General features: G+C 37.7%; 1 protein-coding gene across 1 annotated transcript in view; it reads right to left on the minus strand.

Moving 5' to 3' along the window:
• The window catches only part of Terb1 (telomere repeat binding bouquet formation protein 1), a 54,185-nt gene that overhangs the window by 17,806 nt on the left and 17,407 nt on the right, over window positions 1-18,972 (minus strand). The window contains exons 8-12 of the mRNA XM_038313345.1: window positions 17,859-18,011; window positions 12,282-12,413; window positions 11,130-11,255; window positions 9,803-9,960; window positions 108-454 (exon numbers count right to left, since the gene is read on the minus strand). Of these exons, the coding sequence (XP_038169273.1) occupies window positions 108-454; window positions 9,803-9,960; window positions 11,130-11,255; window positions 12,282-12,413; window positions 17,859-18,011 (916 nt within the window). The remainder of the gene's footprint in view (window positions 1-107; window positions 455-9,802; window positions 9,961-11,129; window positions 11,256-12,281; window positions 12,414-17,858; window positions 18,012-18,972) is intronic.

The raw sequence follows: 18,972 nt of genomic DNA on the forward strand, positions 1-18,972 counted from the left end.
GCTCTTCCCACTACCAGGTTTAACCATTCCTATATCCACAGTGCTTAACAACATGGCACACAATAAATACTTATTGAATAAATAAGCACTATAATCATTAACTATACCTTGATTGAGAAACAGAATCCTTTTGATCAAAAGTCATCTTTTCATTTAAGTTTTGGGTGCAGCTTGAAGTGGCTTTATGTAAATTCTTATTTTGCATTCTCTCCCTATAGCAAGGATTAAGTGGACTTGTGTTCTTTTTCAGAGTCTTCATTTGGTTTTCATTTGCACAAGTTTTAGATGTGATGCCATCGGACTTAGAACTGTGAAGCTGTCTAGACTGGTTTGTAGTCTTATTTTCTGCTTTGGTACCTCTAATACTATCTGCACAGAGACGTTTCAAACTGTTCTGTATTCTTATTTTCATAGATGAGGCATTATCCTTGTATTGGTCACTTTGTAATTTCTCCTACAATATAAAAAATAGCAAGTAAATAATTTCAATACAATCGTTTTTTTTTCTAATATGCATTACATTTGCTTTAAGTAATATATAAAACTATGATTTTTAATATAACATTTACAATAAAAGGAATAACTTACATTAGGAAAAGAAAGAAAATTGTTTATTGTTTTTTGTTTTTTTTTTTTCAAGACAAGGTTTCTCTGTAGCTTTGGAGCCTGTCCTGGAACTAGCTCTTGTAGACCAGGTTGGCCTCAAACTCACAGAGATCCGCCTGCCTCTGCCTCCCAAGTGCTAGGATTAAAGGCGTGTGCCACCACTGCCCGGCTTAAGAAAATTGATTTAATAAATGATATTAGGATACTTAAGAAGCTACCTGGGGGAAAATGTAGCTATATGATAGTTTCACAACAATAAGATAAAAGTGAACCAAATATTTTTAAAATGTTAAATGAATTATATAGGCCCAGGGAGATGGCTAGGTGGGTAAAGGTGCTTGGTGCCAAGTTTGACAACATTAAGTGTGATTCCCAAGACCCACAAGTTGTCTTTGGGCTTGCGTGAGACACATACACACACACACACACACACACATACACACACACAAATAATACATACATACATACATACATAGAGGTTAAAAAAGAAAGTATAGGGTGGGAGATGGGGTCAAAGGACTGGGAGGAGAGGATGTGGGGGAGATGTAAAAAAATTGATAAGTTAGAAAAGAGGAAAGTATATTCATTATAAAAGAAACTATTCTCAAGGGGTAAAGGACCTTTCTAAATAGTAAACAATAACCATATCACGAAAAACCTAATACGCTTGATCATATAAAATAACTTTGAAAGCTCTTCTAAAGACCAAGGACAACGAAGGAAAATGGACTTAGAGGGGGAAATGGGCAAGAAGCAAAACCAATGGCAACCAAGACATGGAAAATCATATATAAATCATATACTATATCAGAGAATAACTCTCCCCCCCTCCAAGATAGGATTTCTTTGTGTAGCTTTGGCTGTCATCGAACTTGCTCTGTAAACGATCCTGCCCTGTGATCTCTGGGATTAAAGGCGTACACCACCACATCTGGCTAACTCTTAAATGACACTAATAAAAAAAACACCTACCTAAGAAAAAGATCAACAATCATATGGGAAGATAAGCAAAGGAGATAATTCATTGGAAACATGAGTAGTTCTTAAACATATTAAAAATTCCCCTACCTAATTGTATGTAATAAGAGAAATAACTACTGAAACTACACTGCAACATCTTCCTTCTTTACCAAGACATATTCAAAGCATGTGGAGCAACAGACAGTGAGCATTACTGGCTAGAGTGTATGTATCCAGGACTAAATAACTAGCCCTGGCTAGTCTAGAACTTGCTATATCAACCAAGCTGGCCTCAAACTCATAGAGATACTCCTGCCTCTGCTTCCAGAGAGGGATTAAAGGCAAACATCCCCATGCCCAGCCTTTAAATTTTTGCTTTGCTTTATTTCTGTTTTGACAACTTTTACAATAAAACCTGTATGTATAAGAAAAATCCTACTGATAACTTTTATGTTGTGAAATATTACTTAAAGATGTGCTACATTTATTTATTCTGTAGAACATTTGCTTACTGATAAAGATATGCTTTTTTAATGTTGTATATAACTCTGTGAAGCTGTGTTATTTTGCCTGTCTAAAACACTTGATTCATAAAGAACTGAACGGCCAATAGGTAGGCAGGAGAAAGGATAGGCAGGGTTGTCAGGCAGAGAGAATAAATAGAAGGAGAAATCTGAGATAAGACGTTCGAGGAATGAGAAAAAGTGAAGAAGAGAAGACACCAGGGGCCAGCCACCCAGCTACACAGCAAGCCACAGAATAAAAAGTAAAGAAAGTTCTATAGAATAGAGAAAGATAAAAGCCCAGAGGGAAAAAGTAAACAGGATAATTTAAGTTAAGAAAAGTTGTCTAGAAACAAGTTAAGGTAAGGCTAGGCATTCATAAGAAACAATAAGACTCTGTGTGACTTATTTGGGAGCTAGGTGATGGGTTCCCAAAGAGCCAAAAGAGAAAACCCACAACAACAAAAAACCCTACATTTAACATATCAACATAATACCTAATAGCTGTATATAGTATTAGTAAATTCATTCAGTGAAACAATCTGCCAAAGAATAGTTTCCAGTAAAAATAAAATAAGTGCTTATATTTTACTTTAGTCCTCTATAAAACTTATTAAAGATCAACTTTCTAAAAGGAGTAAATCCACAATAACAGGCAGCAATGGAATAAGAAATAAAAGCTAAAAACAATCAAAACCAAAAGACAGGCAAATAACCTATGTAGGTTTGCTATAGCTGAATCCAAAACTGATTACCTAAGATATAAACCCTTAAAAGATATATCAAAGTGAAATTTAAAATGCTGGGGACTAGAATCATATAGGCTTCCAATTAAAAGAAAGTATGTCACACCAAGGGATCAGAATGGCTTTGGACATGAAGAATAACATTGAAATCTATAACACAATGGAGAAATGAAGCAGGACAGAAGAAGGGAAATTAAGGGCACATGAAAAAGGGAGAGTGAAGGATACATATTTTTCACTCTAGAATCTAGTGTGTTTGGCCTGATGGCTGTGACTGAAGAAACTCCAACATAGTCCAATGAGATGGTTTATCAGGTAAAGACAGTTTGTCAAGCAAGGTTGATGACCTGAGCTCATTTGTCAGAGCTCACATAAAGTTAGAACCAGCTCTACAAAGGTGTCCTTTGACCACCACGCATACACCTTGGAACATAGTTGGGTATGGTCACTCACACCTCTGGTGCCTGTAAATAGCACACCACAGATCTCATGTAGTCCAGGCTAGCCTTGAATTTTGCTATATAGCCAATGCTAGCCTTTAACTCCTGGTCTCCTGCCCCTACCTCAGTGCTGGGATTACAGGTGTATACCACAATGCCTGATAGGAGATTCTCTATGATAACAGAACTAAGTGAACCATCTTATATTTTTTACTCAAATTTTAAACTTTCCTTAATGTTTATATCTTGTAAATTTTGTCCTTGGAGCAGTGTAAATTAGAAAGCCATAAACACACCTTGAGAAGCCAACATGCCTTCAGTGTAATATATACTTATATTATATACAAAAAATCACTGTAGGGACAGAAAGTAGGAGAGTGGCTACCAGGGCTAGCAGATAAAAGTTAGTAGTTATTTAATGGGCACAAGTTTCAGTTTAGAATGATGAATACATTCTGGGAATAGTCTTAGGGTTACTATTACTATGATTAAACACTATGACCAAAACAACTTGGGGAAGAAAGGACTATGGACAACTTAGGAGCTGATGCACAGGCCATGGAGGAGTGCTGCTTTCTGACTTGCTTCACATGGTTTGCTCAGTCTGCTTTCTTATACCACCTAAACAACCAGTCCAGGGGTAGCCCCACCCACAATGGGATGAGTCCTCGCACATGGATCACTGAATAAGAAAATGCCCCACAGACTTGCCTATAGCCCAATCTTCTTAGGGGAAAGCATTTTCTCAATTGAGGTCCCCTCCTTTCTGATAACTCTAGCTGGTGTTAAGTTGACATAAAACTAGGCAAAGAGCTGACCTCTTTTGTTAACTTGACACATAAATACATCACTGTTAAGCCACAACTTTTTCTTTCTTGTTCATCCCCAAGATTACATATTAATAAAGATATCACAATATAAAACATTTTACAAACTTAAAAAGTCCCACAGCCTTATAAATTCAAACACTTTAAAAGTTGTGTTTTTAAAAATATCCAATTTCTTTTAAAATTTAAATTCCCTGTAAAACTCCAAAATCTCCTTTTTAAAAAAGTTTATTCTCTCAACTGTGGGCTCTTATAAAATCAAAATTAAAGTACTTTTATTTATTTCAAGAGAGAAGAACCAGGGCACAGTTACAACCTGAATAAAATAAAACCAAACTCCAACAGTATAATTAACTCAATGTCCAATACTGAGGATTCACTCACTCACTATCTTCTGAAGGGCTTGGGGTCACCACTCTGGCTCTACCGTCTGTAGCACACACAGCTTGTCTTTCAGACTCTGGCGGGCTTCACTCCATCACTACTGCTCTTTCAGGGTTATTCCATGGTACTGGCATCTCCAAAATTCTGGGCTCTGTGTTACAACTGGGCTGCACTTCCACTAATAGCATCTCTTGGGCTCTTCTTTGTGGTGCCAAACCTCATCACCTCTGCATGACCCCTTCAGACTTGAGGCTTAAACTGTTATTAAAGCTGTATCTTCTCCAGGGGCCTTTCCTGGCCTTAGCTGCTTTTCATGACTTCCTGCCTTCCAAACCAGCATCACCTGGGTGTTTCCTACACTACCAGGTTCAGCTTCCAGCACTAGTTAAAACTGTGCCTGCTTCTAGAACACAGCTACTGTGCACTGATTCTCAGAAACACTTCTCAGAAGATTTCACCTCACAATTCTGGTCTCTTTAATCATAGTTATTTTCTCAATTCCAGCTAATCAGATCAATTGTCCCAGTAAAGCAAAGGTTTTGATTGAGTGGTTCTGGTCTCTTGTTAATCACAGTTGACTCCTCAGCCCCAGTTAACCAGAACTATAGAATCTTAATTCAAAATTGCAAACATGCAACTTTCCAATAGTCTAACTCTCAAACTTCACAAACCAGGCCTCCATCATCTGCATCTCTCTCAATATTTTATCTTCTGAATGATTACATATAATAGGTATTTCCACCAACTAGCACATTTAAAAATAGGTAGAAAGGGTGTGGTGCCACAGCCTGTAATCCCAGCACTTTGGAAGAGGCAGCAATATCAAGAATTCAAGGTCACCTTCTACTACACACTGAGTCTAAGGCTGTATGAGATCTGCCTTAAACAAACAGCAATAACAAACCCACCAACCTGCTGGTTCTTGTGGCACATGCCCATAATTCCAGCAGTCAGAATCCAGAAGCACAAAAACTACCCATGTACCAGGCCAACTTGGTCTATGTATTATAGACCGGTCACCATTACAAAGTGAGACCCTGATTCAAACAAATAAGTAAATAAATGGAAAATCTAGAAACAAGAATTAGGGGACATAATTGCACATTATAAATGTCCTTAATTGTCAGGAGCATTTATCACAAGCTATTGTGGGCCATGATACAATTATAGCTTATAGCAATTGATAATTCAGATGTCAACCCACCAGGGAAATTATTCTCAGAAGGAGGAATCCAGGCAGGGCCTTCAGGACCACTGACTCTGAAGACTATTGCTTTTATCTGTTATTTCATTTGTGAAATAACAGCTATGATATCTCCCCATTACCATGAATTTTCATGTAATGTGTGTATGTAATCTCATGATTGCATCTCAATCTTACAGGCACATATATCTGTGAATGGTCAGGAAGATGACTTTTCATTTAGCTATATAATTTCGATATATATATATATGTATATATATATAAAACTATATATAAAACATACTGGGACATGCTTTATAACTAGATCTACTTGTCCCACGACAACTGTAGACACTTAAAAGCCTGCTTTGTTCCTTTTTGCTCAGACTAACTGCATATAATTAGCTCATTTTCACCTCAAGGCAAGTTCAAACTAGATTAAAGGCTTTTTATAAAAGATCATGAGTTTCAAACTTTACAGCTATGCACAAGGTCAGAGACACAGCTGTTCAACTTAGGTTGTTACACAAAGCACCCTAAGAAAAGCATGCCAATTCTTCGCTTGTCAAGTCTGTCAACAATAGACCTATGTCTCAAAGTTTGTCACTGAGCACTATGTGCCCCCCACATCTGAACACAGTCTTACTCCTGTGATGTGGGATGCCCCTCTGTATGCTGTGAATATTTCACTGTCATTGGTTAATAAAGAAGTTAATTTGGCCAATAGCCAGGAGTCAAGGGAGATGCCAGCAATCATCAGAGAAGCAAGATGTGATAAATCACAAGAGTTGTGATAAAATATAGAATAAGAGAAATGGGTTAATTTGAAAGAGCTAGTTAGTAATAAGCCTGAACCATTGGCCAAGCAATTATAATTAGTATAAGCCTCTGAGTGTTTATTTGGAAACTGGTGGGCAGGAGAGAAACCTCCATTTACACTCTTGTAACTTTGGAATCTTGCATTGCCATGACAATGGTTCAACTCCCTACTGCTTGAATATGCTTTTGACCAATGAGAGGTAACTCTTGTAATTTTTTATTATTGCTCCAAGCCTCCTCAGGGAGAGAGAGTTTTTAGGCTAGAGGGAGATGAAGCTAGGAGAAATTAGAATTAGGACAGGAGACTTATAGAAGCAGGAAAATAAAGAGATTGATTTGAAAAAGCGTGGAGCGAGAGAATTCGTTCGTTTACCCTTAGATAGCCTAATAAAAAAAGTGCCTTTCGCTTGCTGTAGCATCCAGTTTGAACCCTGAAAAGAGTCTTGGGGCTGGACTGTAAAGACTTAATATCACATAATTGTGTGTTTGAAAAATGACTGAAACGAAGCCAGGCAAGGTGCTCATGCCTATAATCCCAGTACTTGGGAGGAAGAAGCAGGAAGATTGCTACAAGAATAAAATCAGCCTGATCATCAGGTTCCAGGCAAGCAAGGGCTACAAAATAAGACCTAGTCTCAAAAAAGTAAAAAAAAGTTTGAGATTAAATATTGTTATATATTTTATCACAATTTAAAAGAACAAATAGTGTAGTTAACTAAAACCCACTGTATTAGGTAACAAATGAATAGAATAAAAATTACATCTCAAACTGTCAGTGGCTCAGTCAGTAAAATACCTGCTTTTGAAAGCATGGGGATTGGAATTCAGATCCCCGGAAATCCCATAAAAATCTAGGGATTAGTGGTGCACACCTGTAATCCAGGTGGGATACAAGCAGATCCCTGGAAGCTTTCAAGCTAGCTATTGTGCTGTATGTGGTAAAGTTCCAAGCCAATGTGAAACTGTTTCAAACAAAACATGGAAAGCACCTGAGGACTAACACCTAAGGGTATCCTCTGACTTCCATAGGCTTACATGTGCACTCTCCCCCAACAATGTGTGTGGAGAGGGGTAAGTCCAGAGTGAATGTGTATTATTGACATGGGCACAGCTATGTCAAGGACCCAATGCCTTAGACCCATGGGAGCAATGCCTTCCCTGGTTGAGGCTCAGAGGAATTGGCAGAACCCAAATAATAACACAGAGACTAATATTAATTATGAAAGCTCAACCTTTAGCTTAGGCTTGTCTCAACTAGCTTTTTTCCTAAATATAACTTTATTCTTTTTAAAGATTTATTTATTATGTATACAACATTTGGCCTCCATGTATGCCTGCAGGCCAGAAGAAGGAACCAGATCTCATTACAGATGGTTGTGAGCCACCATGTGGTTGCTGGGAACTGAACTTAGGACCTTTGGAAGAGCACTCAGTGCTCTTCTGAGCCATCTCTCCAGCCCTCAACTAGCTTTTATAACTTAAATTAACCAATTTATATTAATCTACGTTCTATCATGTGGCATCTTGTACCTCCTGTTTTTTCTCCATGTCTCCTGGTTTCCCCTGCATGCCTAGATTCCTCCTCTTCCTTTCTTTTCCTAGAAATCCCACCTAAACCTGCTGCCTAGCTATTGGTCATTCAGCTTTTTATTACATCAATCAAAGCAATATATCTTCACACAGTATACAAATATCCCATAGTAATTTACTATGCTATACTTTTATCATTATTTTAGTATATTCCTTCTACTTAATAAAAAAGAAATAAAAATTAAAGTTTATTATAAAACAGTTCACTGTTTTAGTCAGCAGAAGTCTCCTATGTAACCCCCCCATTTTGTAAAAATTGATTTGTTTTGAATTTAAGTATATGAGTGTTTTGCCTGTGTGTGTGTATATTCACTACATGTATATCTGGTAACTGTGAAGGGCAGAAGAGAGAGTGTAGAATTCCCTGGAACTAGAGCTACAGATGGTTGTTAGCCACTGCATATGTGCTAAGAACTGAACCCAGGTCTCCTCCATGAGCAACAAATGCTCTTAACCACTAAGCAACTGTCCAGGCCCTCATTCTTAAATGTATTTCATCTCTTGACCTTTACTGTCTTACTGTTACACCTGTACAATTATGAAATTATCTACTGATGCATTTGTCAGACCATACTCCTGCCATTTAGACCGTGTATGTGTCTAGGAGTGGAGAAGAGGGAATGAAATTAGATCGTTTCTTTTGAAAAATTGTTGAACTATTATTCAGATGTTAGATTTCTTAGTTTTATCATTTATGTAGTTAGTCTATCCTGTTTCCATTTCTACGTTGAAAAAATATTCTTTAGGGGGCTAGAAAGATGACTCCGTGTTTAAGAAAGTTTGTTGCTCTTCTAGAGAACCTGAGTTTAGTTCCCAGAACCCACACTGGGTAGTTCACAATCACCTGTAGCTCCAGTTCCAGGGGATCTGCCCCCAAAGGCATTCACATATGTGCACGCACGCACACACGCACGCGCGCGCGCGCACACCCACACACCTCTTTAAAAATCATTTCGGACAGCTGGAAAAATGGCTCAAGAGTTAAAAGCAGTAATTGCTCTATCAGATAACCTAGGTTTGATTCCCAGATAGTTCACAACTTTAACTCCAGTTACCAGATCTGATGCCCTCTTCTGGCCTTTTGGGTACCAGGCATGCATATAGTACAAGGACATAAATGCAGGTAAGATACCCATGCATATTAAATTAAATTAAAATAAATCATTTAGGAGCTGAAGAGATGGCTCAGTGGTTAAGAGAACATAACTACTCTTGCAGTTGGGTTCAGTTTCTAGCACGCACATCAAGTGGCTCATAACTACCTGTAAGCCTAACTCCAGGAGATCCGACACCCTCTTCTATTTTCTTAGGGCTCCCTTAAATGTGTGGTGTGCATATACACATAAATAAAAGTAAAAGTAAAAGAAATAGGGTATGGAGAGATGACTCAATAGTTAAGAATTTACAGACTATGAGCCAGCACCCATGTCAAGCAGCTCACAACCACCTATAGCTCCAGCTCCAGGGGATCTAGTGTCCTCTTCTGATCCCTTCAGGCATTTTGGAGACACACTATACACACACACACACACACACACACACACACACACACTTTATTAATTTATTTTAATAATAAAGAAAAATGCAAAAAGTTGTTCTATGTCTAGTGTTGAGTTCTTTAAGTACTACTGCTAAAATTTACATTAAACATTTTAAAAAATAACTATAGAAAAACATTTTTAATGCCAAAACTTCTACTGTTTTAAAGTATTTGCCAGAGTTCTGTGAAATGGATAAAACCAACCTCTCTTCCTTCTCTTTCAAATTGTTTTATTCTGCATACAATTTCCTTTGCTGTCTTCCAGTGCTCTTCAAGATTCTCTTTTTCATTTATGTCCTTTTGTTGATTGGCTTCATTTTCATCAAAAGAAATGTCTCGTAGACTTAGAGATAATTTCTCAGCTTTGTAATATGGGATGCAGGGGGAGGCAGAAATAGGGGAAAGCAAATAGTGAGTTTATCATTACTAGAAATGTTATTATCACACTTAAAGGACAACTACATATTCCACCCCATCCCATCTTTAATTTGTATATCCATATACAATAACTGGTACTGAAATAAGTGAAAAAAGGCATAGCAGATGCCTAGGACTTAGTAAAAAATTAGACTCTAGTTCTCATAGTTTTAGAAAATAACACATGAAAATGTTATTCCAGATACAAGGTTACTGGTTTTAAAGTAGTTTATTTGGAATACAAGAGTTAAAGTCAGAGTCAGTCACATGCTAAGCATATACTCTATCACTGAACTACATCTCTAGCCCAAAATAGATTGTCTTGGTTAGTTTTTCATTCATTTGACATAGAGTCATCTGGGAAGCGGGAACCTCAACTGAGAAAATATTGTAGCAGATTGCATGTAGACAAGTCTCTGGGACATTTTCTTGATTAATGATTGACGTAGGAAGGCCCGAATCACTGGAGGTTCTATCCCTGGGCAGGTGGTCCTGGGTTATATACAAAAGCAAGTTGACCAAGCTATGTAAGCAGTATTCCTCCATGGCCTCTGATTTGATTCCTGTTTCCATGTCCCTGTCTTGAGTTCCTGTCCTTACTTCCCTTTACAACGTACTGTAAGGTGTAAGAAGAAATAAATCCTTTTCTCCCCAAGTTGCTTTTGGTCATAATGTTTATAACAACAGTAGAAAGCAAACTAGAGGATATAGATATGCTTAAAGTCTTTTTAAAAATTTATTACGTCCATATTTTTCATTCACAAAGAAATCTTATAGCTATTACCAGCTCTCTGGGCTCCAGCTAGACTGTCCATCAATTCTTTGAATACACCCACCCCCCTCCTAAACTAGAACTTGTTGCTTAGGCCTGAGTCATTTGCCCATGGAACATTTTCTTTTTTCACATGATTAACTCTAAACATTCAGATCTCTGTTAAAGAATTACTTTGAGATAAAAGGCTTACTATGTAGCTTTGGCTGGCTTGGAACTCCTGTAGATACTGGCCTTGAACTCATAGGAAATGTGCCTCCCTCTGCCTCCCAGGGCTAGGATAAAGGTTTAAAGTACCATGCCAAGCTAACTGATATTTCCCTAAAGTAACAGCAAACTTACTAATTTTTTTGCAGTTGTGAAGTACGTAAGTGGCAGCTCTGCTTAGTTCTTCATTCTTAAATTCAGTTAAGGCTTGTATCATTAGTGGAAGCCCATTGCTTTTTAAAAGTTCATACTGATTTTCCTCTGTAAAAATATCAAAAATTAAAATGGTGATTATTTTTTCATAAAGTTTATAAAGCTTTGCATGAGGTCATGATTCATCACTGTGATAAGTATGAACATAATTAAAATTTTAAAATAAAGAATCTAATCTCAAAAGTATTTTCAATTTGGTAATCTGTTTACAGAAGCTAAGTCTCATATAAGATAATTTCTAAAATGTTGCCACAGTGTACCACACCATATAAGAGTAAACAAATAGCTCTCATTTGGTTTCAAAAAGATCAAGAGTAGGGAATGGGAAGATGGCCCAGTAGGTAAGAGCCCTTGCTGCTCTTGCAGAGGACCCAAGTTTGATTTCCAGTACCCACATCAAGTAGTTCATAACCCCTTTAATTCTAGCCTCTGTGGGTGCGCGCGCACACACGCACACACGCACACACGCACACATACATATGCATAAGAAAAACATTCTTAAAAAGTTAAGGGAAAGAATAGAGAAACTGGTAAAACAAAAATTGAAGGAAGAACACAGAAGAAACGAGGGAGAAGAGAGAAGTGAGAAAGTGAGAGGAAGAAGGGAAATGATTAGAAGAGAGGAGAATGGAGATTGTTTGGAATGATAGGTTAGATTAGAGGGAGACTGGGATGGAAACAGAGGAAACAAAATCTTTGAAAGCTTTCACTGAAGGTTGGGAGAACTGGCCTTTCAAAGCTTTCTGCAAGGGATAACAGGATTAGATTTGTATACCAACTCGAAGAGGACTGGAAATGGAGAGAGAAGGAGCAGCAGATAATGTAGCTGCTACAGTTGTCCTGGAGAAAGGTGGCAATGGGCTGGGGTAGTGGAAAGAAGTATGGAATAAGAAAGAGAAGAACAGCCAGAGGCCTCAGTGACTAACTGAACAGAATATGAGAAAGAACGTAAGCGCTTAAGTGACCAGGAGGAAAGCTGGATTTTAAGCCTTTCGTACAACAAGAGGGAAGAGAAGCAAAAGTATGTTTCCACCCACAGTTTAACTACATACACTGAGTTAACCGAATACTCACCACAATCCTCTGTGCAGTGACCAATGGCAAGTAAGATGCTGAATTTTTCTCCCAAATCAAGACTTTCATGAAGCAGTAATGACACAAGTTTTGAAACAATGTGGTATTTGGATAATACCAGTGAAAAAGAAGCTACCAGTTTAATATAGAGGAGAAAAAGTACAAGTTTAAAATTTCTAAGTATAAATATATTATGTTTTTCAGAGCTTATTTAGGAAAAAATCATATGCCTATATATTATCTAATATATACATATCATATAGTATAAAAGGAAGCTGCTTGTTTGTTTTCCTGGCCGCCCAGACTCCCGAAATAATCACACAGAATTATTTAAATCACTGCTTGGCCAATCACTTAAGTGTATTGCTAGCTAGCTCTTATATCTAGTATTAACCCATTTCTAGTATTTTATATTTTACCATGAGGCTCGTGGCCTACCAGCAAGGTTTCAGCTGTCTCTGGTGGCGGCTCCATGGCTTCTCCCCTGACTCTGCCTTCCTTCTCCTAGCAATCAGTTTAGTTTTCCCGGCCTAGCTCTGTTCTACCCTATCAGGCCAAGCCAGTTTCTTTATTAACCAATGATATTCACAGCATACAGAGGGGAATCCCACATCAATGTAGTATCCAATATATATACATATGTTAATTTAACTAAATATATTATAATAAGATGATGGCTTATTATAGTCTTCATTATACATTCTTTTTGTTTTGAGACAGGGTTTCTCTATGTAGTTCTGGCTGACCTCGAACTCTCTATGTAAACCAGTTTGGTCTCAGACTCAAGAGGAATCCACTTGCCTCTGTCTCCCTAGATTAAAGGTGTGCATCATCATGACTAGTCTTTTATGGGGTTGGTTTGTTTGTTTATTTATTTATTTATTTATTTAACAATTGCTTATTGTGTCTGTGTGTACGTAGCACACACACAGTGATCAAATGGCAGCTTTATCTAGGAGTCAGTTTTCCTTCCACCACGTGGGTTCCAGGATTGAAGACAGGTCATCAGGTCTGATGGAACCTTTGCCTGCTGATACATCTCATGACCGAAGGGACATATCTCAACTATTTTTATGTCTTTGGGATTCAGCACACACCAGGTATTCATTAACTGCTTATGAAACAGCCATCTAGGGGCTGGAAAGATGGCTCCGTAGTTAAGAGAACTTGCTGGTCTTAAAGAAGAAGATTCAGATTAGATACAGAGAATTGACATGGTGGCTCACAACCACCTATATCTCCAGTTCCAGAAGATTTAATGTCCTCTTTTGGTCACTATGGGCACTAGGAACACACATGTTATACATACAAACATTAAGGCAAAAACTTATACACATAAAATAAATCTTTAAAACCTCAGCCATCCACGAGTCTGGGACCTCTGAGGGAGTAGGCCTGAGCCAGGACCTCTGTGGGTCTGGGCGTTGGTCTGGTAGTCAAAGGGGTTAGTCAGGAACCAGAAACCTCTGTGGGTCCAGGCATGAGTCTAAGGCCTCTGAGAGAGTAGGCCTGAGCCAGGCTCTCTGCGGGTCCGGGCGCACCTGAGTCTGGAACCTCCAAGGGAGTAGATCAGAGCCTGAGACCTTTGCAGGACCAACCCCAAGCCAAGGACCTCTGCAGGAGCAGATCCAGACCAGGGATGTTTACAAAAACAGGTCTGAGCCGGCAACCTAGGCCAGAGCAGGCCTGAGACAACAAATCAATGGGAGGGGAACAAAGCCCAGGAGCGCTGAGCGACTTCCAGAAACACAGAGAGACCAACTAAAACAGATTGTACCATGAGGAACAACCATCTGAGCCTTGGATTCACTGGCACTCAGAAGATTAATCACCAGAATCACAGACAGCCCCAACCACACCTATTAGAGGAAAAGATTAGTAGAAAAGGTAAGAACACACACAACACAACACCAGTAAAATCTAGAGATCCTACAACAGCAAGACTTGAACAACCAAATATACATGAAACAGAAGAAAGTGACCTAGAAAATAACTTCAGGAGAATGTTTGAAACTCTTAAAGAGGAAATGAGAAATTCCCTCAAAGAAATGAAGGAAAAGACAAACAAAAATTGGAAGACATCAGCAGATCTCTAAAGAAAACCAATAAAAGCAATCAAACATATGAAAGAAACTAAGAGTTGAAAACTGAAATAGAGACAATAAAGAATTATAGAAACAGAAATCATGAGAAAACAATCAGGAACAAATGCAGCATAACAATAGAATACAAGAGATGGAAGAGAGAATCTCAAGTGTTGAAGATACAATAAAGGAAATAGACACATCAGTCAAATAAAACATTAAATCTAACAAAAGCTTAACCCAAAATATCCAGGAAATATGGGACACCATGAAAAGACCAAACTTAAGAATAATAGCTATAGAAGAAGGAGAAGAAGATCAACTCAAAAGGACAGAAAATATATTTAACATAATCATAGAAGAAAATTTTCCCAACCTAAAGAAAGATATGCCTATGAAGATACAAGCTTACAGAACACCAAACAGACTGGATTAAAAAAAAAGTCCCTCACCACATAATAATCAAAACACTAAACATACAGAATAAAGAAAGAATATTAAGAGCTGCAAAGGAAAAAGGCCAAATAACATACATATAAAGGCATACCTATCAGAATTACACCTGACTTCTCATTTGAGACAATGAAAGCCAGAAGGTCGTGGTCAAGTATTATGCAGACATTCAGAGACCACAGATACCAGCCCAGACTATTATACCCAGCAAAATTTTCAATCACCATAGAAGGACAAAACAAGATATTCCATGACAAAACCAGATTTAACCAATACCTAGCCACAAACCCAGCCCTACACAAAGTACTAGAAGGAAAACTCCAACCCAAGGAAGCTGGCTACATCAACTAGAACACAGACAATTGATGGTCTCATAGCAGCAAATCTCAAAGAGGAAAACCACACAAATTAACATCACCAACAACAAAAACTAAATTAGCAGGAGATCGCAATCACTGGTCATTAATATTCCTTAATATAAATGGACTCAACTCACCTATAAAAAGGCACAGGCTAACAGATTGGATACAAAAACAGAATTCATCTTTCTTCTGCATACAAGAAACACACCTCAACCTCAAAGACGACATTATCTCAGAGTAAAGGGTTGGAAAAAATTTTCCAATCAAATGGACTAAGAAACAAGCTGGTGTAGCTATCCTAATATCTTACAAAACAAAATATAATCAACCAAAAGAGACAAAAAAGGACAATTTACATTAGTCACAGGAAAAATCCATCAAGAGGAAATCTCAATACTGAACATCTATGCAAAACACTTCTAAAGTTTAAACCATACATTAAACCCCACACACTAATAGTGGAAGACTTTAACACTCCCCTCTCACCACTGGACAGGTCAGTCAGACAAAAAATGAACAGAGAAATAAGGGAACTAACAGATGTTATGACTCAAATGGACTTAACAGACATCTATAGACTATTCTATCCAAACAGAAAAGAATATACCTTCTTCTCAGTACCTCATGCAACCTTCTCAAAAACTAACCACATACTCGGTAACAAAACAAACCTCAACAAATACAAAAAAATTGAAATATAAAATAACCATGGCTTAAAACTAGAATTCAACAGCAATACTAATTCCAGAAAGCCCAAAAACACATGGAAATTAAACAATGTTCACCTGAATTATCAATGGGTCAAGGAAGAAATAAAGGGAGAAATTAAAGACTTCCTAAAATTCAATGAAAATGAACACACAACATATCCAAATTTGTGGGACACAATGAAAGCAGTGTTAGGAGGAAAGTTCATAGCACTAAATACCTACATAAAGAAGCTGGAAAAATCCCACACTAGTGAATTAACAGAACATTTGAAAACTTTAGAACAAAAAGAAGCAAACTCACCCAAGAGAACTAGACGACAGGAAATAATCAAATTGAGAGCTGAAATCAACAAAATAAAAACAAAGAAAACAATACAAAGAATCATAGAGACAAAGAGTTGGTTCTTTGAGAAAATCAACAAAATAGACAAACCTTTATCCAGACTAACCAAAAGGCAGAGAGAGAATATCCAAATTAAGAAAATCAGAAATGAATCCCGTCAGTGCTGAGATTAAAGGCATGCCCCATCATACCTGTCTATAAATTCCCATACTTTAACTTTACAAATTGATTCTAAGATTTACATTGGTAAAAGTCATAAGCAATCATACCACAAGGACATGTGCTCAGCTATGCTCATAGCAGCATTATTTATCATAACCAGAACCTGGAAACAACTTAAATGCTCCTTGACCAAAGAATGGGTAAAGAAATTGTGGTACATTTACACAATAGAGTACTATACAGCAGAAAACATAATGGCATCTTGAAATTTGAAAGCAAATGGATGGAGCTAGAAAATATCATATTGAGTGAGGTAACCCAGACCCAGAAAGACAAATATAATATGTACTCACTCATAAGTGGCTTTTACACATAAAGCCAAGAAAAACCAGTCTATAAATCACAATCCCAGAGAACCTAGACAACAATGAGGACCCTAAGAGAGACATACATGGATCTAATCTATGGGAAGTAGAAAAAGACAGATCTCCTGAGTAAATTGGGAGCATGGAAACCTTGGGAGAGGGTTGAAGGGGGAGGGAAGAGGCAGGGAGGGGAGTAGAGAAAAATGTAGAGCTCAATAAAAATCAACAAAAAACAAACAACTCAACCATCTACTTTTCGGGTTGTTTGTATAAAGGGTTCCTCATGACAAGGATTTACAGACTATCAACTCTGAGTGTACCAATGAGAAGCAGATGTGTTCTAGATCTGGTTCTACTGCTCTCTAGTGCACTAGGTATGTGGGACATCACCCTCCTCACAAAGGCATGCTTTAATTTTTTAAGTATTATGTATACGTATTTGTCTCTATGTAAGGATATGCCACATGTGTGCAGGTTCTTGCAGAGGCCAGAAGGTGTTGGATCCCCTGGAGCTGGAGTTGCAAGTGGCTGTGAGCTGCCCAACTTAGGTCCTCTAGAAAAGCAGCAAGAGCTTTTAACTGCTGAAGCACCTCTATAGACCACCTTTAATTATTTACATAATTCCTAAAATTTTGTACATTGGGTTTTCCAATATCTCAGTGTCTTTTGGTTTGTCATCTAAAATTTTTTTTAAAGAAAAGTTGCTTCTTTTTAGACAAGGTCTCCCTCTGTTACTATGGCTGGCCAGGAACTCAAGAGATCCACCAGCCTTGCCTCCCAAAAGCTGGGATTAAAGGTGTGCACCATAACATCTTGCTAAAACAGCTTTTTAAGTGAAATAAACTTAAGAATAATAGGATTTTATTTTGACTCTCTTATTAGACCTAAAGTCAAAAGACTTAAATGTGCGTTCTTAGGGCAGTTGTAACTTCTGATGGGAAAATAAGGAACAGGACTAGGTAATTTCGAAGATTCCCTCCCATTTGTAAGAAGCTGGAAATTTTGCCAACAATAGTATCTAATGTAGCATTTCAACATTCACCATGTTCAGTTCAAACAAAGTTCAATTATAGAAAACTGATTAAGATTTTCACTTACAATTATTAGTAATGCATGCATCTAAGGTCTTTGTCACCATCACTGCAAGTTTTGCACTGGAAAACGTATTGTGTGAATCCAGCTCCAGCTGCACGAGAACTTGAGACAAAACGTCCAGTCCACCCGAAGACACAAAGCAGTTCTGGACATGTGCTTCAAGAATGAAGTAGCAAAACCATTAATTTCTCAAAAAAGGCAGGTGATGGTTTCGTACAATTATTTTATATTAAATACTTTTAATATGGCTTTTCAAATACTGAAACTCCCCAAAATTGCAGAATTAAAAATTCAACTTTCATCTATTTATGTGTATGTATATACACACACACATCCTCACATATTAACATAGTAACACCTCCCCTCGACACAGGACAATTTTTTTTTTTTAGTTTTTTGAGACAGGATTTTGTCCTGGAACTAGCTCTTGTAGACCAGGCCGGCCTCGAACTCACAGATATCTGCCTGCCTTTGCCTCCCAAGTACTGAAATTAAAGGTGTGATGCACCACCACCACCAAGCGACACAGGACAATTATATGTATAGTAGGATAGTGCTCTGTTTTGTGTAGGAGAGCTTTTATTTCATTTCTGAGAACTGGCATGCTCTATGATACGATTAAATTATCCTTCATAACTATTAAACAAGTATTTTAATAGCGCTATAAAGAATAGATTCAGTAGGGGCAGGGAAAAGTGGTCTAGGCCTATCATCTTAGCATTGTGAAAGCAGAGGCAAAAAGATAATGAGTTGTAGCCTAGGCTTACAGCAGGACCCTAACAACATGATAACAATGAAAGAACAGATTCATTCGTTTCTCTTGGCATTATAATCAGCAATTACTTTCTAAATTCCAATGTAACTGATATCACAGATTGCTTTACTCTATAAATGACAATGTGTTTCACTGTTTCAAAAAAACACATATGCTTTTTTTGAGAAACAGGTTTTTTTTTATATAGTCCTAGCTGGCCTGAAGCCCACTATGTAGATCAGGCTGCCCTTGAACTCACATTCCCAAGTGGTGGGATTAAAGGTGTATACTTCCACACCTGGCCACATCAGCCTTTTATTTATACCTAATTTTTTTCCTTCTTGGACCACAAAATTTTAATGT

This window comes from Arvicola amphibius, chromosome 15, assembly GCF_903992535.2.
Source record: "Arvicola amphibius chromosome 15, mArvAmp1.2, whole genome shotgun sequence".
NCBI lineage: Eukaryota > Metazoa > Chordata > Mammalia > Rodentia > Cricetidae > Arvicola > Arvicola amphibius.